The 22,892-nt window shown below is 40.2% G+C and overlaps 4 protein-coding genes across 4 annotated transcripts; 2 read left to right on the top strand and 2 right to left on the bottom strand.

Annotated features, from left to right (window-relative positions):
- Positions 1 to 639: 639 nt before the first annotated feature.
- On the top strand, positions 640 to 4,288 carry LOC104450838 (60S ribosomal protein L3). The gene is made up of 6 exons (XM_010065542.3): positions 640 to 724; positions 1,347 to 1,441; positions 1,950 to 2,060; positions 2,850 to 3,154; positions 3,288 to 3,697; positions 3,788 to 4,288. The coding sequence occupies exons 2-6, from the start codon at positions 1,357 to 1,359 to the stop codon at positions 4,044 to 4,046; spliced, it is 1,170 nt and encodes a 389-aa protein (XP_010063844.2). The 5' UTR covers positions 640 to 724; positions 1,347 to 1,356; the 3' UTR covers positions 4,047 to 4,288.
- A 1,406-nt stretch (positions 4,289 to 5,694) lies between these two features.
- LOC104450837 (hypothetical protein) lies at positions 5,695 to 8,922 on the bottom strand. The gene is given in 7 exon segments (XM_039314797.1): positions 5,695 to 6,112; positions 6,698 to 6,974; positions 7,469 to 7,624; positions 7,696 to 7,872; positions 7,988 to 8,187; positions 8,448 to 8,714; positions 8,717 to 8,922. Coding segments are annotated over 7 exon segments (1,413 nt in total). The 5' UTR covers positions 8,820 to 8,922; the 3' UTR covers positions 5,695 to 5,879.
- Positions 8,923 to 9,406: 484 nt separating this feature from the next.
- Positions 9,407 to 14,062, bottom strand: LOC104450836 (spindle and kinetochore-associated protein 2). The gene is made up of 5 exons (XM_010065540.3): positions 13,810 to 14,062; positions 13,536 to 13,631; positions 12,199 to 12,324; positions 11,173 to 11,212; positions 9,407 to 9,776 (listed from the first exon to the last, which is right to left on the bottom strand). Exons 1-5 carry the CDS (start codon positions 13,954 to 13,956, stop codon positions 9,703 to 9,705), a joined length of 483 nt encoding a protein of 160 aa, XP_010063842.2. The 5' UTR covers positions 13,957 to 14,062; the 3' UTR covers positions 9,407 to 9,702.
- A 1,031-nt stretch (positions 14,063 to 15,093) lies between these two features.
- Positions 15,094 to 22,335, top strand: LOC104450835 (polypyrimidine tract-binding protein homolog 3). Its single transcript, XM_010065538.3, has 15 exons — positions 15,094 to 15,357; positions 15,656 to 15,724; positions 16,062 to 16,133; positions 16,221 to 16,297; positions 16,470 to 16,551; positions 18,133 to 18,256; positions 18,638 to 18,702; positions 18,804 to 18,853; positions 18,988 to 19,029; positions 19,106 to 19,157; positions 19,248 to 19,308; positions 19,427 to 19,440; positions 20,124 to 20,231; positions 20,326 to 20,469; positions 21,466 to 22,335. The coding sequence occupies exons 2-15, from the start codon at positions 15,668 to 15,670 to the stop codon at positions 21,853 to 21,855; spliced, it is 1,338 nt and encodes a 445-aa protein (XP_010063840.1). The 5' UTR covers positions 15,094 to 15,357; positions 15,656 to 15,667; the 3' UTR covers positions 21,856 to 22,335.
- Positions 22,336 to 22,892: the final 557 nt, after the last annotated feature.

Genomic DNA, 22,892 nt, shown 5'->3' with positions numbered 1-22,892 from the left:
GAATCCATAAAATCAGAATTTCGATCAAATTACACATCATAATATACTAATCCTTCTAATTCGTTAAGAGGCTTATTTAAAATATTCATGATATAACTAGGAAGATATTTAAAATAACATGCATGGGTTATTGGACATGCTGATTGATGTATCCCATATGATATTTTTGTATATGAGAATTAACAAATTTGACTCCGTATTGTTCACAAAATTTCAGGACCTCTGCCATTACTACAATAGTTTTCATCTAAATATAAAAAAGGTAAAACATACTAAACTAATTTATTAAACTACCCAAAATTGCATTAACCTCAAAAGATCAAGGCGATAATTGCAAAATTCAAAAGGTAAATGTCTAATTCGCCACGTCACGGTACTCGATGGGCCTACGTGCAAAAAAATGTCACTTATGTCTAGGTTTGCCTATTGCCTTTTGGAAGCAAATTTTAAAGATTGGAGGACTAATTCCAAAAAGAAGAAATAAATGAGATGCCAATTGCAGCAATCGACCCACGGTCCAGGGGTTGTTATCAGGATTTCATACATCAGACCTGGGGCATTTGTGAAATTAACGAAAAGTGTCGGACCATTATGTAAATTCGAAGTTCTTTATGAGCACCAGCTAGGGTTTTAGAGCTCGCGCCAGGGACGATATAAATCGCCGCTGAAGTTCATCTCCTCCGCCTCTCTCCTGCTTCTCTCTACTGCTGCACCGGCGCTTCAGGTTCTCTCTCTCTCTCTCTCTCTAGTGTCAGTGGAAAATGGGTTGCGTTCGATGCGATGGAATGATTCTCACGCGCGCTTCATTGCTCTCGAGATCAGCTCCGCGAACGTGTTTCGTCCGCCGCGTTCGAGCAAGAAAAATTTGGACTTTTTTCGTTCGGTTCGTCGCAACCTACCCGACATCTTGTTATGTCATCGTCTTCTGCGCATTTTCTTGTTCTCGATACGGTCGACGGGTCGGAAGCGTGCCGCGGGTAGCTTGGGATGAGCTGCGCGGGTCTTCCCGGGTGCGTGCGTGAGTAACGCTCGGGGATTCTTGAGAGCACCTTCGGTTCTTTCGCGCGTTGTGCGTGAAGGGCTAGAGCTCTCTTCGTCTCTGGAAGAGAAATGTTACATTACATCTGGGAATTTGTTGAATTGGCTAGTGGTTTAGATCAGATGGGATTTCAGTACTTTCCGCCTTCCGTGTTATGCAACGGTGATTTAGCAAAGATTCTATTTTTCAAGTGGCGCGTTTAGTTATTTGTGTTGTAGTAGGATGGCTGCGAGAGGATAATACGAAAATCGTAGATAATGTTGAGTGATTGTTTTTGTTCTTATTTATTTATTTATTTTTGGTGTAGGAGGAGAAAAATGTCTCACCGGAAGTTTGAGCATCCTAGGCATGGATCCCTTGGATTTCTGCCAAGGAAGAGGGCTGCTCGCCACAGGGGAAAAGGTAATTTAATTAATGTCGGGTCAATTGCTACATGTATCTAAAGAATTAGGTATGCATCCATACGTATTCTGTGTGCTTTTAAGCACACAAGCACACACATCACGCCCGGAGAAGTCATTGGAAGAAGGCCATCTGGGAGTCTGGATTGTAAATAAAGCTTTACTGAATGTCTAGCATTGTTGTTTTTATGCAAGAGAAAGATCGAGTTGCAAGTTCAGATTTTGGTCAGTACTACTAGGTTGTAAATGTGGCAGTTGCTTGTTAGCAGACTCCACTTTTTTTTTTTTGTTGCCTGGCCAAGTTTTGGCAATGAAGTGATTTTTAGCATCTGAAGGTTAATTTTAACAGGGATATTAATTATATGACATAGTGCTGTATAAATTGTTCTGCAGGGTCCATGCATCTACTCATTTTAAATCAGTGTTCTCTTATATGGTGCAAGGTTACTGTACGTTTATTTTCATCTTGTGCCGTACTGACTGGTTTATTTTCTTGATGGACTCTTCAGTGAAGGCTTTTCCAAAGGATGATCCTAGCAAGTCCCCCAGACTGACTGCTTTCCTGGGCTACAAGGCAGGGATGACTCATATTGTCAGAGAAGTGGAAAAGCCTGGATCAAGTGAGCAATGTGTAACTTTTGCCTTTTTGTTTCATCTCATCCTTCTCTAATTGCATGTTGAGTATCACGATTCTTGCTCAAGTCCAAATTTTTCAAGTATATATATGGGCAATGAATTTGGACAGGGCTTGCTTGAGTAGAAGGAATTGTTGAACTTATAGTTGATAGCGGTTGCTAATCAATTAGTTTTCCCAAAGAGTTGGTTGATCTACTGGAAATCATTTGTCTGTTCGGGGTAAAATTTTGGTGCTAGTGCAGATCTGCGTTACAATTTCTAATCGCCTGCTTCAATATTCATTGCTCGTGGCTATCTTTCTACCCTTCTTCTGTTTACATGTCTGCTTCAATATTACTTTGCAGCAGCTCAGATTGCACGCGTGTAAGCTGATGCATGTTATAAATGTCTTCTTTTGTATGGGTGGAATATCTGATGTACATAAGTTCTGTATTGCACAACCTCTCCCTTAAAAAGAAAAAATACTTTTGGCTGTTTTCCCATATTGGCTAAAGCTTCCGTTCTGTTTGTTGATGGTGGTCAATTAGCCAGTCACATATCAGTCACATGGCTGCGTTCTATGTGAATGGTCAGTAATCCACCTAGAACAATTCATTTTGGTGGCCTTTTCTAGTGATTTATTCATCTATTTCACTTGTAGGTTGCCATTACATTGATTCAAACAAGTCTGTTTGTCACGCATGCTCTAGTCACAAATTTCAATTGCATAGTTCTCAATGAGGATGCAAATTATACATATGGTTGGGCTAAATATTCCCTTTTTTTCCTTTCAGAACTTCACAAGAAGGAAACATGTGAAGCTGTGACTGTGGTCGAGACACCTCCTATGGTAATTGTTGGAGTTGTGGGTTACGTTAAGACTCCGCGTGGTCTGCGTACATTGAACACGGTCTGGGCTCAGCACCTGAGTGAGGAGCTGAGACGTAGATTCTACAAGAATTGGTGCAAGTCCAAGAAGAAGGCATTTACCAAATACTCAAAGCAGTATGAGACTGAGGAAGGAAAGAAGAATATCCAAGCTCAGCTTGAAAAGATGAAGAAGTATGCATCTGTGATCAGGGTTTTGGCTCACACTCAGGTATGGAGCATTTTAGGTTAGCCTAAACTGGTGATAGAGACATTGATGCATATTCCAGCTGGAGGTTGGTTGTGATGCATAAATTCATTGTGATACAAAAATCCAATTATCTTTTTTGGTTAATGCTCGACAGATTAGGAAGATGAAGGGATTGAAGCAGAAGAAGGCACACCTAATGGAGATTCAGGTTAATGGTGGTACTATTGCTCAAAAGGTGGACTATGCATATGGATTCTTTGAGAAGCAGGTTACCGTTGATGCTGTTTTCCAGAAGGATGAGATGATTGATATCATTGGTGTGACAAAAGGTAAGGGTTATGAAGGTGTTGTGACCCGTTGGGGCGTCACTCGTCTTCCCCGTAAGACTCACAGAGGTCTGCGAAAGGTGGCTTGTATCGGTGCTTGGCATCCTGCAAGAGTTTCCTTCACAGTTGCTAGAGCTGGTCAGAATGGCTACCATCACCGCACTGAAATGAACAAGAAAGTTTACAAGATCGGCAAGACTAGCCAGGAATCTCACACAGCAATTACCGAGTTTGACAGGTGAGAACTGTGGGGCATCTTACATTAAATTTACAAGTGTGTCCTAGGAATTAACTTTGAAAGCATCTGACATTGTGTGTTCTTTGTTAGGACTGAGAAAGACATAACCCCCATGGGTGGCTTCCCTCACTATGGTATTGTGAAGGATGATTACCTTATGATCAAAGGTTGCTGTGTTGGACCTAAGAAAAGGGTTGTCACGCTGCGTCAGTCCTTGCTCAAGCAGACATCTCGTGTGGCGCTTGAAGACATCAAGCTCAAGTTCATTGACACTTCTTCAAAGTTCGGACACGGGCGATTCCAGACAACACAGGAGAAGCAGAAGTATTATGGGCGCCTGAAGGCTTAGATCACCAAACTAGCCTTTCATTTTGCATCTTAGAGTTTGGGTTACTTTTAGTTCCATTGCATATGGACTTAAATGTTGCAACATTGCCTTGTCTCAATTGTTTCCTGATTGAAGTTGAAGTCCTTTGGATTTTGAACATACTTATCTATGCGGCAAATTTTGGGTTGGGAGGAAACTTTGTTTTAAATGGTAATAGCCCCTTTGTGGTTATCTCTTATTATCCAGTTTTATCTTAATGTTTACATTTAGCATTCTAGATCTTCTTGGACTTTCATGCATGGACGGGTGATGCATGACATCGGTTCTGCTCGTGCGCTTGTCAATTTGTGCGAGCAGTTTGATACAGTGCCTCTTGGTGATGGGTTGAAGGGATTTGGAATATAGTCAATTGTTGAGCCTATTTATTCAACTATCTTTGCTTTCTTGTTGATGATACGAATCAAAATGTGATGATAGGCATCTGTGCAAAAACTAAATTCACTTTCAGTAACGTCATTATCTATTGTCCCCCATGACTGAGTTGGTGACCAAAGATGATTGTGAGGATCTTCTCGGAACTAAGAGACACCAGCTTTAGTGATCTGTCACTCTTTTTGATCATTAGTTCTCTTGGGATCGGGCGGCTGGTATCGCTGCTTGTTCTCGGTGTTGAAGAGGCCTATGCGAATGTAGCAGAGAGCTGTTGGAGTCCTCAACTGAAGACCAGAGATAAGTGCTTCGCATTGTCTATTGAGAAATCAGGATGGCCATTGTCAGTGAAAAGGGATGACCGTATCGATTTGATTTTGATAACCTCATAATCATGGTGTCACCAGGGAGTGCCATGGCCAACTTGGTCGCATGTGAAAGGGCTAAAGTTAAAAGTCGTGTAAGGTTATTGACTAAAAATGCATTGTTAAAGCTTGGCGAGTGTGTTCGTAGGAGCGAGCCAAATAAAGGGGAGCCACCCGGCAAATGTTTTGCGGAGACAGGAGGTAGAAGTTCATCGCCGCAGTTTGTTGACGGAAGAGATTATTAAGGTTAGCTAAGGCTGGAACCTCGCAACAAGCAAATGGATTTAAGAAATTGAATTAGATGAGAGCCAGCCATTGGGATTAATTGCGTAATTAAAGTATAGCTCTTTCAGGTGGAACAAAAGAGTGATTGTCGATCTCAGCTGAAAATCAAGAGTCTGAGAAGTACATCAGGCGCAAACAATCACAAAAAAAATCTAGAATCGAGCTTTTTAGGCATGGAGGATTTGGGTAATGTGTGCTAATTAACTATATCTAAGGTTCAAAAAACGGAAAGCAAGGTATAAAGAGGGGAAAGAACGCAGGTTAATCACCAAACAGCAATTTTTCTGGCTTATTTCCAGTTTCTGTCCATCGTACACTACAGTAAGATATCAGATTTTCCAGCACTTTCTTTTGAAGTTTTAGTTTGTCGCTCAAGTCTTTCACTGCATTTTTTATATTTCAACTCCCTGCTGTCAGTGCAAATTCCACCGCCCACCGCCTGGCTCAAGAAGCCACTTACCAAGCTCATGTTCATTTCTCAGTATATAATAATCTGATTAATTTGTAAGAACTAATAACTTAATACAAGATTTGCCTCTCCTGCACATGGAGCTTGAACATTCCAGGGTTAAAACAATCCATAACATGAATTGAATAAATAACATTGGTGAAATCAATAAAATTAGAAAGAAGGATGGGAAGGTCAAATCCCATCTGAAGGTACAATTCCACCAACAGAACAAATTTACAGTTATCCTAAATAAAAAATCAAGAAATTTGAAAAATATTCTTCTAAACCCTTCTTTTCTAAGGAACCTGCCAAAGAGTATCCATATCAACTGACCAAGGGCTTGGCCTTGCGTATATGGCCCATGCTGTTGACAAGATCTTTGCGGGTGCATACAGGGAACATGTGGATGTTTTTGAGTACCTTCAACCGCCAAAGCACATATGGGAAGCTTAGCTGATCCCTTGATGTGAACCGCACGACCTCATTGAACCAGAGGCACATGAATAGATTAGTCAAAGGTGTATGCTCCCTCACAATTACAGATGCCTCAGCTAATGCTGCACAGATTGACAATGCCATCATTTAGAATTTAGAAGCATTGTTGATAACTTAAGTCACACAATGCCCCTAACAAGACCAGGTGAAAAGCTAAAGTCTTCCTATATTTGTATCTCTTGCCAATATAGCATGCCATTCTGTTGGAAATTTGAGTTTTTTTGTATCATCACCCACCCTAAGGCTCATTTACCTCATTTTCATGCCCCCAACCCCAAATTAGAAGGGAAAGAGGAAAAATGGCTCTTCCTGGAATGATGATACTAAAACAGGTGAGATATATAAAATAGAGTCATTCCTAATGAAAGATAAACCTAAATATTTGAAGGCGAGGCCTGAGTTCCAAATAAACAGTAGTAAACTTAACAGGACACGTGGAGCATTTAAGCAATTAACAGTACTAGAGACAGGAACCCATGCATTGGAACTCGGCATAAAAGGAGCAATAAGACGGAAACCAAGTGATAAAATACTTCAAACCCACCCCTCCCCCTCCCCCGCCCCCTTTTTCCTTTTTCTCCTCCCCCTCAAATATTTGGTTTTGAAAATTCCAGCTGATAAATTATGAAAATAACAGCATAACATACCTTTCTTCCCATTAAATCTCTTATCTTCAGGAAGGCCATCACGGTGATATTGAGTCAACTGCACCTCGACTTCTTCTGGAGTGGCCTTGTTCTTCTTAACAACTGCCTTAGCCTCATCATACACACTACTACGAGCTCCATGCTCAGAAATTGCAAGAACTGAATTTGACCGCCAAAGTAGTGCCTCTAGCACACCTAAAGGATCCCTCCTAAATTGGGACTTTGAGTCAACCCATATAGAGTACTTTGCATTGGGAAAGAGACGGTGGCCCAACATCTGTTGACAATCAAATCAGTTTAAAACTTTGAAATGATTTTATGCATGCACACTCTAGTGCCCCTTCAAATCTTGTAACAAATGATCACACAAGCACCGAATATAACTATAATGGATAGCATGATCTAGTGGAAGGATCTTTTATGATGATTAAAACAACATGCCCCAGTTATGCCTTGCAAGTTGAAGTAATAAGAAGTGCATGCCTTGCCAGTTATGTTATCCGTTCTTTCCTGTTTGTAAAAGAAAGAGAGTGGTCAGGTGCTATGGTATTTGGTTAGCAAGGTGAAATAGCAGGTCATGCTTCCTTTGAATTTTACTCTGTACTCTACATTTGTCCTACTTAGCTGTTAAACATTAATTAAAACACTAAAGAGCAATAGCAATCAGATGAAAATCAAAGAAACATTAAGATAAAGAATGTCACGCTGACAGATAGTATGAAGTATTGTTCACTGCAGAAAATGACACCAAATTATGGGTTATGCAGGTACCTTTGGAATTTTACCATTCAATCTTTGGTCCATGAATGGGAGATTCCTAACAACTACCACACGCCATTTTCCGATGTATCCATCCTCACCAACTTTATGCCCCTCCTGTTCTTGAGCTGCAAGAGTGATTTCATCCCAGAACGCGGTATAGCAAACCTGCAGCATCCATGTCATTACACCCAAGAACCTAAAGAAAGACACAAGACCTTTGTATAGCAAATGCTGACCCTTTTAATTGATGACTCAGTCATTCCTATAGGTTGATAAAGATCATCACCTCCACCAAATGCACAAGTAGCCACCACAACCTTGCAACTTTGCAGGTAGGTCTGGTCCTCTTCAGAAATCTTAAACCCCCCACCATCACTGTAAAATCCACAATGTACTTTCACGGTGTCTTTCACCTGCAATAAACAAATTTCCAAAGTAAGCTACAGCATTGAACATACTTTGCAGCAAAGAAACTCTGAATTGACCTTTAGCTAATTCGATGAGCATTGCGGGCATAAAGCTCCCAACCTGAAAACTTTCCTCCCTCTGATCAAGAGTCTGGTTTCCGGTGAATAGATTGAATCTCGTCTGCGCAGCCTGCTGCCGAGAGAAATCCGAAGGAGAGCTCTCCAACAAGTATGTCACTTTTTTTAAGGGGCCACTGGATGCTTCTGCCACAGGAATATCCAACTGTTGAAGTTCTTCAAGAGGTAGGAGCTTCAAACAACCTAAGATGGTCGACATTGTCGATTAAGTGGGTGCTAAATGAGCTACTGTACAAGAGAGAAAACTGCAAAAGATATCAGGCAATGAAATTGGCAACACTGATCCCGCCAAAAGAAGAATTCCTAAACAGATTGCGCATTCTATGAGATGTCATCGGCCAGCATCGAGCTAAATCATCTCCCTCGATTACTTCAGCAATGGAGCTGGAGCTTCACGAAAACCAACGAAAACGAACACGCGCAGACGCAGCCGCGACCAACACTTACGTTCCTGACGCCGCCGACGACTCGAGTCGTCGGATCCAAGCGATTCAAGTTGCCGTCCGAGCTCGGCTTCCTGACGGCTCGCAAGCCGAATCCGCCGCCGCCCGGCCTCTTCGTCTTCGCCTCCGCCTCCCCGGGCCCGGATTTCCTCCCGATCCTGGACGCCTCGAACAGGAGCAACCCGGCGGCCGCGACGAGGACCAAGAGGATCCAGTACCTCACCAGGAACCGGACGAGCCGCGGGGTGAGCTCCGCCTGGACGCGGAGGCGGGCTTCCGGCGCTTCCGCCGGACGCGGGGCCGCGCCCGGCCGTGCTCGTCGGGGTCGTCGTCGGAGACGGAGATGGACACGCCGCCGGCGTCGTTGAGCATTCCGATCGACGACGATGATATCGAGAGCAGAAGCAGAGCAAAAACCCCGCAACCAAATTCAGTTTTTCCGAGATGCGGAAGATCGTCGACTTCCGAAAAGCATCGATTCCGCAGCATTTTATCAGAAGATAGGATCCGTTACGCAAATTCTGCAAATCCAGAGGACTTGACAGCAAATTCTGGAAATGCCTTTTATCCTCTATTTTTCTTTTTAAATTATAAAAAAGAGTCTCCAATCAATTTTAACCTGAGACCTAGCTCGATTCCGATTTAAAAACTCATTAAGGTACAGCCAATTGTTGCAAAATCAAAATAAAAAATCTAAGGTGCAGACCTACCCTAAGGGGGCACGAGTCCGATTACGATAATTCTAGAGGTTGACCTAAATTAATTATTCAATTCACTTCAAAATCGAAATGTATTGAGTTTATTTTAAAATTATGAACAATTAAAAACGACGTAAAATCACCCTAAGACGTATACATGACAAAATGACCAAATTTCAAGCTAGGGCAACATCAAAAGGTTACAACAGAAATATAAAATCGATTGTGAAATTATTCCATTGAGGGCACTTAGCTAGTGCATGTGATAATACATTTTTGGATTTTTTCACCATTTAACCCACTCAAAAGGTCCTTTTCGAAGTCATACATTTCTGGAATCTCCATCAAAATTGCAAGTAAAGAGTAGAATCAACTTGGTTAGAATTGACCGAAATTAGAGAAACAGAGACAGAGAGGTCTGCATGAGTAGTGTTCCAAAGCCCTTTGTACAATCGAATGGTAGTGTTCCAAAGAGACCTCAATACACATTACACAGTTCCTCGAAAGCTTCTCAACACATGAAGACGGGGAATCTTTCCAGAGAAGCTCTCTAGGTCTCAGCTACTCTGCACTATGGCTGAAAAAAGTAACTTGTTTAAGTCCTTGGTGTCTGCTACATGCTGTTCACTCCCTGCATGAATGGTAGGAAACTGCTTGAGATGTTTGCTCATAATGCCAAGCTCAGCAGATATTATGCTTGATTCCATATTCAGAGACAAATTCACTGCCAAATTCTATGACTGGGCCCCAATTTCACTTCTTTGCAGCATTAAGAGATGATAGAAGTCGAGTCGCCTACATAATCATAGTTCTATCACTCACAAGTCCAAACAGAGGTCCTTTACTTCTAAAGCTAAGTAAACTTGGATTTTATTTACACATGCACTCTGAATCTGAACAACTCAACTAAAAGCGATGGACTGTTAACAAGTAATCAAATGTACTATATGGACAGCTAATTGCTTACCACCATCAAATTAAAAAATATATAAAAAAAATGCAACCATTTGCAGATGCAATGTCTTACTTCATGTTGATTGGCCATATTTCATGGTCATAAATCAAAAGAGAAATGTACCACATTGTCCAACATGAGTACGCTATAAGCTTTCTTAAAATGCATACATATCCAATACAGTTTAACTTGCATGGGCCTGCAAGGTGCTGCAACAACCCTGGTGTACCACCGATGAAGAAATTGTAAACTTTATGCTCATGTAAAAGAAAATAAATTGAACTACAACCAAGTCCTGTCAAGAGTGAGCAGCCGTTCCAGATGAAGGGCGGATTTCCTTTGGCCAGAAAAACAAATGGCAGCTTAGTGCAGGAGAAAATGAAGAAAATATAAAGGGAACATCTGGCAAAATTTTCATACCACAGTCATTGACTATTATTTTATAGTTCGGCAGAAACAAATTGGGGTGATAAAAATGTGGCTTTCACGGCCAATGTACAGTTAGGAGAAAAGAGTTCCATCAACTTTACCAAACTCATGCCCAAAGAACACCAAAAAGAAGGCCTCCGTAAGGACAAGATGAGGTTCGTATACTGGGAGGAGAAGATGAGAGAAGGCATCCCTTGGATGTGTGGTAAGAAGTGAACAGTCATCCAACTTACTAAGCTTAACTTGCTGCTTCTGCAGATTATTTTTCTCAATAACGATCAAAATTAATTATTTCTATGGATATGTGATGTATAGACGTTATAGATTGCCATGGTGCTTATATAATATTCAAACAAAGAAGGTGAAGGTAACTGCTGCGAAGGACTGATATATAGAGAACTTATTTTCGTCTAATCAATTTGAACAATGACCCATCAATCAGCCACAGTTTTGCGGAAAGAGAAGGTTTTCATAAACCTACTTTCCCTACAGGTTCCGGGCTTATGAAAGATAACACACTTAGATTACGCCATTCCTTCTCATAAAAGCGGGCACGGCACTAAGGCAGCCATATTCTTCGCCAAGATCAACTATGTCAAACAGAGAACATTCAGTATAAAATTAAAGAGCAGCATGATGTTACCTGATGCTGATTGGACTTGCTTTGTCCACTCATCAATAATCTGCAACAGTTGAGGTTAAATGGAATCATTGGACAGTATCCAGCCTTCTATGCACATATTTTTAAATTCATGGATTCTTGTTTTGGAGTGACGAAAAATGGTGAAAAAACAATTTATGTGGCAAGCTGCATATGAATAAACAGCCCCTGTACCTTACCAAAAAAAATAAAAATAAACAGCCCCTGTACATCTTTCAATGGGTTATTTGAAGCAAAATTTTGCCAATCATAATTGCTTGCTGGCAAATGGAGCACACACTTCAGACTCCACTTGGAAAATGGACAACCATTCTGGTGAGCATCTTTGCTAAAGCAATTTAATCAAAATCAAGAACTCTTGGTCTATTTGAAATCAAGCAATGAAGACTGTAAACTCATAGTGATAGTATGGCCAATGATTTATTTATCAAAGAAAAAAAGAAAAAAGAAAAATGAGCTCCAGAGGTCGTTAAAAAAAAAGAAAAATAACAAAACCAGCATTAAGAGCTCCAGAGGTCACTAAATAGTTGAGCTGATGAATTTGATTTCTTCCATTCATTGACTATAATCAGTGGAATGCAACATACAGTATGATCTAATGGGATCATCGGTATCCTCAATTGTACTTGAGATAAACATTTCTGTCAATCAGACCAATATTTTGACGCTCTCTCAATTTAGCTTCTTTCAGTTAAATATGCAGAAAGATAATTGGCCAGAGCATCAAGCCAACTGAAATCAAATTTTGGACTCTTGAGCTTTAGAAGTTTTCGGAAAAATAGTAACATTGAATTAAATATGTTAAGCACCACAATTTTTTTTCTAAAAAGCATGGAATGGTGAAGTCTGGGAAAAAATGATTAAATATGTGACGACCCAGTCCTTCATATTTCATAATGTAGTGCATACCTTCTATCTAAATTTTCTGGACTTTTATCAGTAGCATAGTTTACCCTTAGAGCTTAAAACTGAGTAAATCTTCCAGAGCATCATAAGAATGATGGAAACCTGGTTAAAGTTGGCATATGCGGGATCTTCAGAATCACTCGTCAAGGGAATTGAGACAGATGCTTGCATCTTCCTGATTAAGCTTCTATTTCCAACAAGAGTTGTCCGTGCCTGGTCAATTAAGTCCTGCAGGTTCAAATGAATGATATGAAGTAACAAGAGCACATCCTCCTCTCTCTCAAACAGACACACATAGAAACAAAGACATTGAAGTAGGGGCTGGTCCAAATTGTCAATGTTCATATTTGGTGAGGTGCCAAGGTCAGCCTAGTGAGTATTCATGAAAATGATCAGTCAGAAGATGAAATTCAAAATCATAACGAGGGTAACCGCAAAAATGACAGATGGGTCTACCAATGTCCATGTGCTTAAATTACTAAACAAAGAAATAATTATAAGCACAACTCAAAGTGGAATGTCATAAAAGGATCCAAATAGCTAACACCACTCAGAGGCATAAGGCTCGGGTATTGTTGTTTATATCTATTAATTCGAAGAGTTTTCCCATTCATTGAGCTTTGTGGACAGCATAAACTATGAAACGTGAATCCCTTGCATTTGCAGCTGTGATCTTTTCCTTTTCTGCCCTGATCCAGAGAAAATTTATCATGTGAAACTTTGAATTCACTTGGCTAAAAGATGCTTATTGCCAGTTAGCATTTCAATAGCAGCTGCATTACAGAACAGGTTGTTATAGTTGATGCAGTGCATCCAGCTCTCCTCCTTAACCTAGGATAGGTTTGGAGAATGGAAGAATAATCCCAAGTCAATTTCCTTCTCCATTTCGAGGTCCTCGGATGGTTTTGAACCTTGAACCTTACTGGTACAGAAGAGTGATGTGATACACAGTCCAATTGGTCCTTTACCTCCAATGACTTCTCATCTATGATTGAGCTGAAAATTCCACTCCCAGGCTTAAATTCACAAATTTGTCCACTGGACTTAAAACGCCTTGCTAATTATCAGAACCTAGGCTAAGAGCCCATGCAATATCAACCAATTAAGACACGGGTTGGTCGGCATTTATACAATAGTCTCAGATGTGAATTGCGTGGCATCTCATAAAATTTCAGATAGCATAGCCACCATAGTCGAAAGCTAAATCCAGTTATAATTAGATGATATCACAAAATGCTTGTACATGCAATACTCCATCAGCAGTATTTATTAAAGCCAACATTACAAAGTTACAACCATACGGATAACTTGACGTGCGAATTGTAGATCCTTAGCAAACAAACTGGGGAATAAATGTTCGAGTCGACATACCCAAACCCTCAAAGCATCTCGAAATCAGATCGGAATTCAAAACATTCCGAAATGAAGAAGGAACGCACCTGTTTGGCCACTAGAAGTTCCTGGCATTGATCTTTCAAGGACGACACATCATCCAGCACCTTCTTGATCCTGGAAACCAGCTTCAACGGATTCGCCTGCACAACACAAAAAACTAACTCCGCTGCTTTTCTGTACAAATCCAGACAAAAAACTAAAAGCACAGAACTAAAATTTCTCCATCACAACTATCCAGGGACTTCAATCCCGGAAAATACATCGATTCCCGCGAAGTACGAAAGCGGAATCGAGAAGAGGAGAGACGGAATTCCTCACGTCGTCGGGATAAATCTGACGGAACTCCCTCTCGAGCCGGTGATGGATCACGGTGAGGTCGTGGTCGGATTTGCGGAAGAGATTCACCAGCTGATCGGCCGATGCGTGGTGGTGGACCTGGTGGTGGCGGTGATGATCGGGCGCCATTTCTCACTCCGTTCGCGAACTCGCTCGAGGGTTTAAAATCTGGATGGCGCTCACGTACTGATTTCCCGAAAGAGGGAGTTTTTTCGAACGGCGTCCTTTCGACTTTCGCTTTTCCTCTTTTCAGAGCCCTCACAGGAAATTATTCCCGGATTTCCCCTAGAAAAGTCCGACATTTTCATTTTCGGGTACGAAATGTCCCCCTTGGAAAGTTAGAAATTGGGAAGGTCGCCAAGCCGTGGCCCCGGATTAAGAAATGAGATTGTGATTTTGGGCCAGGTTCGGAATTAATCGTTTCGATTTAATTCTCAATTAGTATCGTAAGAAACTTAACAGGAAAAATAAGTGAAAATAATTGAAAATAATTGTCTTTAGGCAAAAGATATTTTTTTAAAAAGAAATCACATGTCTATAAAGCCCAAAGTTGGCGCCCGCATTTTTTTTTTGTATTGAGGATGAAAGTTCCCGTAATTTGTTTTTATAATCTCCACGAATATCCAATTAAAATTTTGTCGTGTAACCAGTAATTACTTATAACTAGTACTTCCATAAAATTATTTTTCATTATCATATATATCATAATCATCCACTTTTCAAAATGACTATTTATTTTCTCTTTGCTAACAAAAGCAAAAGCATAGATTGGTCGGCATGTGTGTGTTTTTAATGCAATACAAATATAGTGGCCAATATCCGATCAAATCATATTTATCCTAACTAATATTGCTAAAATTAACACAATTTAAGAATATATCCAAGTCAAGGTGAGAGTGTAGATCAAATGAGCACAAAATCAAATGGGGGCGAGAGAGTTTTATAAATAGATTAGATCTAAATAATTTGTAAATCATTTTTAACACTCATATTGCTTTGAGATTTATTGCCCTAAACTCGATTATGACCTATTTACTAATTATAAATATGTCAATAAAAAATGACATTCTAATTGTGACATACAACAATTTAAATTCGAGATATATGGCATTCGAAAAAAAAAAATTATCTTTCCTTCGAACTCAAAAAATGACGAGAAAAAGTCAAAACAAAATCAAAACAACACAAAAAAAAAAAAAAATTCCCACTAATGATCTGAAAAAAGAAAAAAAAAAAAAAAAAAAAAGGAGGAGAGAGCGGGGGTGTGGTCTGCTTCTCGAGTCGAGAGCGTGGAGGGGAAGAAGGACCGTTAAAAATGGCGAATTTAGGGCTTTTCTCTCACTCCGATGTCATCATCTTCTCCTTCCGCAAGAGCCCTCCCTCCCCACCAGCCAAGCCGTACGTGACCAGAGCCTAAAAAGCTCTGCTTAACTTCGATCCACTCCCTCCCTCTCCCTCTCCCTCTCCCCTCCCTCCCTCCCTCTCTCGCTCGCCTTCGCATTTCCACCGAGCACCCTCAAGGAATCGCCGGTAAGTATGCCCGCCGCCCCGCCTCGTCGGCTCGTTCTGATTCCCTATTGGTTTCGGGCGCCGGGGGGGCGCGTCCAATCGCTCCTGATGTCTGCGCGATCTTCTTTTTCTTTTTCTTTTTCCTTTTGTCCTTTATGTCAATGCCTCCTCTGCTTGTGGAAATCGAGTCTCGCCGCGGCGGGCTGTCGCCGGGGTCTCGGGTTTTAGGACGGCGTTCGATCGCATCGTTGCCGCGTCGACTGGAAAGTCGGGGCGATTTTTCCTTTTTCTCGTGCGTGACGGGCGGTTGTGGTTTCAGGTGGGTGAAACGATGGCCGAGGCTTCCAAGGTGATTCACATTCGCAACGTGGGTCATGAGATTTCCGAGGTATCTTGCTTTTCTCGCCGTAGACACGCACGCAAGATTAATTTTTTCGTGGCTGTACGTCTGACGCCTAATGGCAGTCGAAGTCGAGAATGATTTTCTTGTTTCTTTAAGAAGGGGACGAATATATAGGAGACATTTTTCGCTCCGTAGTTTCGGGTGTGTATTTCTGCATGTATTTTGATGTTTTGACTAAAGGGTGTCTTGGTATCTGCTGTCAAGTTTTTAACGGGAATTTTTCGTAAAGAGGGTGCCTAGCAATTTTGTAAGATTTGTGGTCAATTGTATATAAATTAGAGTAAATGTGTCGATTGCTAATATGTTGCCATTTGTCGTTCAGAACGATTTGCTTCAGCTCTTTCAGCCGTTTGGAGTCATTACTAAGCTTGTAATGCTCCGTGCAAAGAATCAGGTCTGACTACTGTTAGATATGGCTCTGGGAATTGTCCATTTTCCTTTAAAGCTAAAAGATGCCACTGCTGACCGTTGGCTTCTGCAGGCTCTCCTCCAAATGCAGGATGTACCATCTGCTATCAATGCTATGCAGGTTTACAGCAATGTCCAGCCAACAATCAGGTATGGTAATTCTGGTATCAACGAGCCTTTTTTTTCCCCCCTGACATATGAACTTTTCTTTTTGCCTGCTCTGGTGATTATTGAGAGAAACCTCATTTTCCCTTCTTTTACAATGATATGCATTTTCCATAGTCATAATAAACAACTTGAAGTGCTATTTTTCTTAATTTAGGGGTAGGAATGTGTATGTCCAATTTTCATCCCATCAAGAATTGACTACTGTGGATCAGAACACTCAGGGTCGAGGAGATGAGGTCAGCGGCTTTTTTCTTTTTTCCTTTTGCAGTTTACTGTGTACTTTGGTTATTTAATTGATTTGAGTTAGCATCTTTTAGCAACATCTTTTTTGTGGGCTAAGAGTTTTTATTGGAATCAGAGTAGAATGGCAAACATCAGTATGGGTGTACTCGATAGACTTCTGCAGTTTATCTTTTGTGATCTTTCTGGGTCTATGCTATCTGTGTCTATTTATCAGATGTGGAGAAATCAATTTCTTATCCCCTAACTTCTTGCCTGTAGATGGGCTGCATGGCCATTTTCCTGGAATTTATCAATTTTTTAAGTAGCCTGGCTGAACACAATACTGGAGTAGCATAATTTGTAGCTTTATAAAACTTAATCATTCATTCGGTTGAGTGACGAAAAGACAATATTTCTGTTAAAAACAACGTAGCAATTTCATCAGTGCGATTGGCAAGCGGAGAAGCTGTCAACTGCCCCAAGGTTTGGTGTCTCTTGGGTAGGAATTGTTTACCTTTGCATGGAGGATCTTGGATGTGCCAGATCAACTTTTAGATGGATCAAGGGATGGTTAAGGGCAAAAGATAGATGGAGGGATGAAATTATATGGTTAGATTTCGGCCAATATCCAGCTGTAAAGAGTTCAAATATTAAAAGCTGTTCCACAAATAATATGTAAATAAGCATAGATCAAATAATATGTTGAGAACAAGGACTTACCTCATCTGAAGGGCTATTATGGGAAAACTCCTGGATAATATTAATGTCTTTCAGGATCGTATTTGACGTTTTATACTTCTCTAGTTTGTAGTAGTTATTTCCAATCCTTATTAATTATCCATTCCTGGAGGGTGGGACACTAGGACCAATTTCTCTGGAAGGGAGCTAAGTTTGGTGGAAATTTGTACCCTTTCCCGAGCATCAACAAAAATTCGACCCTTTTCTAGTGTCATAGTTAATGGTCAGATTATGGGTGAATTGTGGCATCAATCAGCAGTATAGGTTATTTCTGGCCTTTCTTTGTTCCTTTCTTAGAACTTTGATCACTGTATTGCATCATTATGAACTAGCTACTGCATCACAGAATAGAGCAGATTTCAGAGTAGAGCTGGTATAGGTTCTTGTTAAGTAATTGTTGGACATTATACTAAACGCCATTTTTTTTTTTTTTTTGCTCATCACTCCTCATGTTTCTTGGGCATTGTCATCTTTGTAACTGGAATCTGGTGATTTCAGTCCTACCACAATAATTTGTTTTCTCGAATCCTTCTTGAAATAGATTAACGAGGTATATACACGATGAGATAATGAGCTCTGCCTTATGAAGTTGCCACTAGATGCAACTCCACTTAAAAATTTAATAAATTTGATGTTGAAGACTTGATAACTTTGTTCAACTCGCATTCCTTGTCTTTCCAAAATCTGTCATAAATGCTTTCGATAGAGAGCTTGTTACGAACAATGTTTCGTGTAGGACATTCATAAATAATCTTTTGTGGTGCTGCTTCTTTTCTCTGCTATTCTTTTCTATTTATTCTCTTCTCTCTCTTCTTTCTCTATGTTGGTCTACTCTTGGGCACACTTGGGATGCACAGCCAAATCGAATTGTCTTAGTAACTATACATCACATGCTATACCCTATAACGGTGGAAGTGCTGCATCAAGTGTTTTCTCCTTATGGATTTGTAGAGAAGATTGTCACCTTTCAGAAGTCAGCTGGTCAGCTTCTACAAGTTTTTCTCTCTCTCTCTCTCTCTCCCTCTCTCTCTCTCTCTCTCTCTGCATTCTTTTCTCCTCGTACGTTGTACTTTAGTCAGATGGATGATACTTATCTAAGTGGGTTGTGCCTGAACTTATCTTTTTGGGCAATCACAGTACTAAATAACCCTATATGAGTTTTCCACGCGATGTGTTCGTTAGTCCCACTTTGATCTGCTAGTTCTTCATGCGCATCTGCAATGCATTTAGTCGTAAAGGAGGCATATTATCTATGTCACTTGTTATCATTATTTGTTGATCTAGCCCCTATAGTAGACAGTATATGCATGTGTCAACAAATTATATAGGTAGAGAGATAAATATTTTGGTTTATATTCTTAGGTTTTCAAGCCCTTATCCAGTATCAATCACGACAGAGTGCTGTCTCAGCTATAACGGCTCTTCAGGTATTTATAAGTCCCTTATTGTTGCAGTCCTTTGGTAAGGGGCATCTTGTGGCGCTTCCTATAATTGCTTCTAATGGTAGAATTAATTCTTGACGCCGCAGGGACGTAATATTTATGATGGTTGTTGTCAGCTGGATATCCAGTACTCTAAGTATGTCCAAATCCCTAGTTCAAGTTTTAATATTCTCTGTTTGGACATTTCTGGCCAACAGGCTATTCATTGCTTGTGTTTGTTTTCCCTCCCTCGATTTCTGAATATTAAATTTAGTCACTTCCCTTTTGCAGTCTTGATGAGCTGCAAGTGAACTTCAACAATGAACGGTCAAGGTAACTTAGTAGCATTGGGGGTGTTAATTTTACATATTTGTTGATTTCATCATTTGTGGTTCATCTTTTTCCACAGGGATTTTACAAATCCAAATCTGCCTGCAGAACAGAGAGGCAGATCATCACAAGTATGTCTGGTCGTGGTCCTGTCATTAATGTTTGCTCTTTTTGTCTGAAACTCTTGTGATACTGAAAATATGTCTTTGGTCATGGTGCAGCAAGCTGGATATGGGGATGCTGGAGGTATGTATCCTTTTCCAGCTTCTGGAGCCAGTACAGGTAAGCCTTTTTAAGAAAGGGTCAGTTACAGACTATTCTTCGTACGTGCTGATGCCTGCCATTCACTAACATGAACTTTCTTTCTTCTTTCTTTTCTGCTCTTCTGGTGGTCCTCCAGTCGCATTTCCACAGGTGAGCTATGATATATATTCAAGATAACTTTCCTTTTATGGTAGTTGTGTACAATTGCTGGAGTATTATTCTAAAATCTTTGCATGTTTGTTTTTCTTTTTATCACTCTTCTCACTCATTGAATTCTTGGCATGATGCATAAAAAATGTGTTTTCACCGTGCACTTGATTGACAGTAGCATCTTTTAAGTGTGAGTAAAATAATGAATAAACAACCCCTTGAACTTTTGTGAGCGTCAGCATGATCCCTTGTACTTTTATTTGGTCTGAATTTGATCACTTGGACACACACTTACACAGAAAGCATCTTTTCATGAGAGGAGTACCTTTCTTTTCAAAGGTCTTGGCCCCCATGCTGCCCCCCTCTTTTTCCTCCCCGGGCGGCCCAGGTTTGGTTGGTTGGGGGTGGAGGGAGGTTTTAACATGGATAAAGGTTTGGAACTTCTTGCATGGAATTATAAAAAAGACTGACTTTGGAGAAGGTTGGGGTTCCATGGAGTAAAAGAAAAAGCCAGCAACAAAAATAGTTTCGTTGTCTTGAAACCACTGGACTGACAGCCTGCAGCAACCCCATCATGTTGTTGTGACATTATCTGATCTCTCTTCTGATGTCGTCTATGTATTTTGTGCTTCTAGAAATTTTTGGTGATGCATTGACTTTTGTCTCCTATTCCTCTCATCTAGGTGCCCAATGCTGCAGCAATTGCAGCTGCCTTTGCAGGAGGCTTACCCCCCGGAGTTAGTGGGACAAATGATAGGTGTACTGTCCTCGTCTCCAATCTTAATCCTGATGTAAGTACTTTTCTTGACTTTACTTGCCGCCTTTGGTAGCTTGTAAAGTGATTCAACTATTGGACCATTAAAAACACAATTTCTTATGTTTCAGGGAATAGACGAGGACAAGCTTTTCAACCTTTTTTCTCTTTATGGAAATATTGTCAGGATTAAACTTCTTCGAAATAAGCCAGATCATGCACTTGTTCAGATGGGTGATGGCTTCCAGGCTGAATTAGCAGTACACTTTCTAAAGGTTAGATCTGATAAACTTATCAACTGCACTTGTGCTGTTAAGACAAAGATGAGAAAATTCTTTTCTAGAACCCTCCCTAGTTATAGGATAGAGCAAATACTTCTTCTCCCTGGATCTTAATAGTTGTATCTCTCTTCACATGGTTGATGTAGGATGATCTTTTGCCGCCATGGTTTTAATTTAGTCTTTTTTATTTGATGTTTTTTGGTTTATTATTATCCTTCCCTCTGGGTTCCTTGGATGAAGGAAACATTTTTCTCCCCAGCTGCTATTGGACTGTAGATTGAGGTGTGTTGACTTTGGGGCTGTGTTGCATATGGAATATGTAAAACAGTTTTAAATGATGACGTGCATTCCACCTTCAGGTCTCAGAATCACAGAAATCATGCACTGGATAGATTTCAGTGGTGTGAGTTTATTGGATCTATAATTTAACCACCTAAGAAGCCTATTTGACACTATGCACTTAAGCCTCGAGCGAAGATCTCAATAGTTTCACAGATTGATGAACTTATGTTCAGTGGAAGTATGACAGAATGCCGGTAATTTGTACTTTCACAATTGCTCAACGGTCCACATGATGGAGTTTCTTTGGCAAAAATAAGACTTGGTAGATCAAACGAGTTTTGGCCATGGAGAGGGGTACTTTGTGAAGAATTTGAATTCTCCAGTGTTATAATCTGCTGCACATGTTTTATGGCTGTCAGAGCTTACTTTTTGTGCATTTTTACTGTCAAGTAGCCTTAATAAAAATAACCCAAACATACAGATAATATTTAAACACTTTCTTTTTGCCAGAATGAGCATTAGTTGCTTCTGAAGTTGACTCAAGTTGGTCTCTGAACGGGCTTTAATTTAATGTAATTGTGTTTGCCTGAATTCGATTGAGAGCTCTCTCTTCTGAGGTGAATCATTTCCATGTGTACTTTCTCATTATTTTGCATCAGTTATTATAGAGGTTTGTCAATAATCTGGGAGCTATTATGTGAGCTGTAGGGGGCCATGCTTTTTGGGAAGCGATTGGAGGTTAATTTCTCAAAGCATCCGAACATTACTCCTGGTGCTGAAACACACGAGTATAGCAATTCGAATCTTAACCGCTTCAACCGTAATGCGGCAAAGAACTACCGGTATTGTTGCTCTCCTACGAAGATGATCCACCTCTCCACTCTTCCCCAGGAGATTACAGAAGAGGAGATTGTGACACTCCTGGAGGAGCACGGTGCCATTGTTAGTACCAAGGTTTTTGAGATGAACGGGAAGAAGCAAGCCCTAGTTATGTTTGAAACCGAGGAGCAAGCCACCGAAGCTCTTGTGTGCAAGCATGCCAGCTCTGTGGCGGGGTCCATAATCCGAATTTCCTTCTCTCAGTTGCAAGCTATATGAGGGAAGACAGCAGTTCAAGGTGATGATCACGATGTCACGATGCCTGCATCGGGCTTAGTTTTCTTAGGACCCTTTATTTAGAGGATCTGTTAAGGTTACTAGCTGCTTGGACTCAATCACGAGATGAGAATTTAATGGCTTCTTGCATGGAAGGTTGCTCCGTCCGACGATGGCTCGGGCGAATTCTTGTCTTCTCTCGTACTTGTACCAGCATTTCCATTCCTGTATTTGTGCCAATCTCCATCCTTTTGTTGAACTGTTAACCGTACTTTTTTCGATTTTGGGGATTTTCCATTGAGCTCTTTTGCTCTTGCCTTATGATATGGAAGCAACTTGCGTACATAATCCTTGCTTTGGCGAGCTAAAAATTCCTTGAGGCTATAACTAGTCTTTTGGAGACGGCCAGATTGGCTCTTTGTATTTCTGGCAACCTTTGCATTTGGAGATTATTGAACTTGGGAAATCGGTGATTCATGGTTTTATGTGGACTTTTGCTGGCCGCTGTCAATAATTTTGTAGTTCTAATTTTCTAAATGAATGTGATTTAATATTCAGCATGAGCAAGATATAAATAATCTTGCATGTAGTTATTAGCTGATATAATATGCGATATCTTTATAAACTTAAGCGAAAACGTCTCGAACCCGCATGATATGATACTCATATTATTTATGGAGGTGTCGATTCTATTAAGGTAAAAGGTCGATGTAATTGTACGGAAAAAAAAAAAAAAAGCTAATAAGGGTGCGTTTAATAATTTTTTTTTTTGAGTTTAATTTTCGTTTAGAAATGATTTATTTTATTTTATTCCTGAAAACAATTTCTAAATATTCAAAGGCGTTTGATAATTATTTAAAATTTTGTTTTGAAATATAATTGTGTTTGGTAGGACTCTTAATTTTTTTTTTTTTTGTCTTTTTAATTTTTAAATACTTTTACTATATTTTTCTCTTTTTTTTTTATTTTGCTTTTCTTCTTCCTTCTCCTTTGTGGCTGGTTGTTGGCCATGGTGGTGGCAAGCAAGCTCGACAAACCTT

This window comes from Eucalyptus grandis, chromosome 6 (assembly GCF_016545825.1).
Source record: "Eucalyptus grandis isolate ANBG69807.140 chromosome 6, ASM1654582v1, whole genome shotgun sequence".
Classification (NCBI taxonomy): Eukaryota; Viridiplantae; Streptophyta; class Magnoliopsida; order Myrtales; family Myrtaceae; genus Eucalyptus; species Eucalyptus grandis.
Note: the sequence above shows the minus strand (reverse complement) of the source record. Positions and strands in the feature narration are given on the sequence as shown.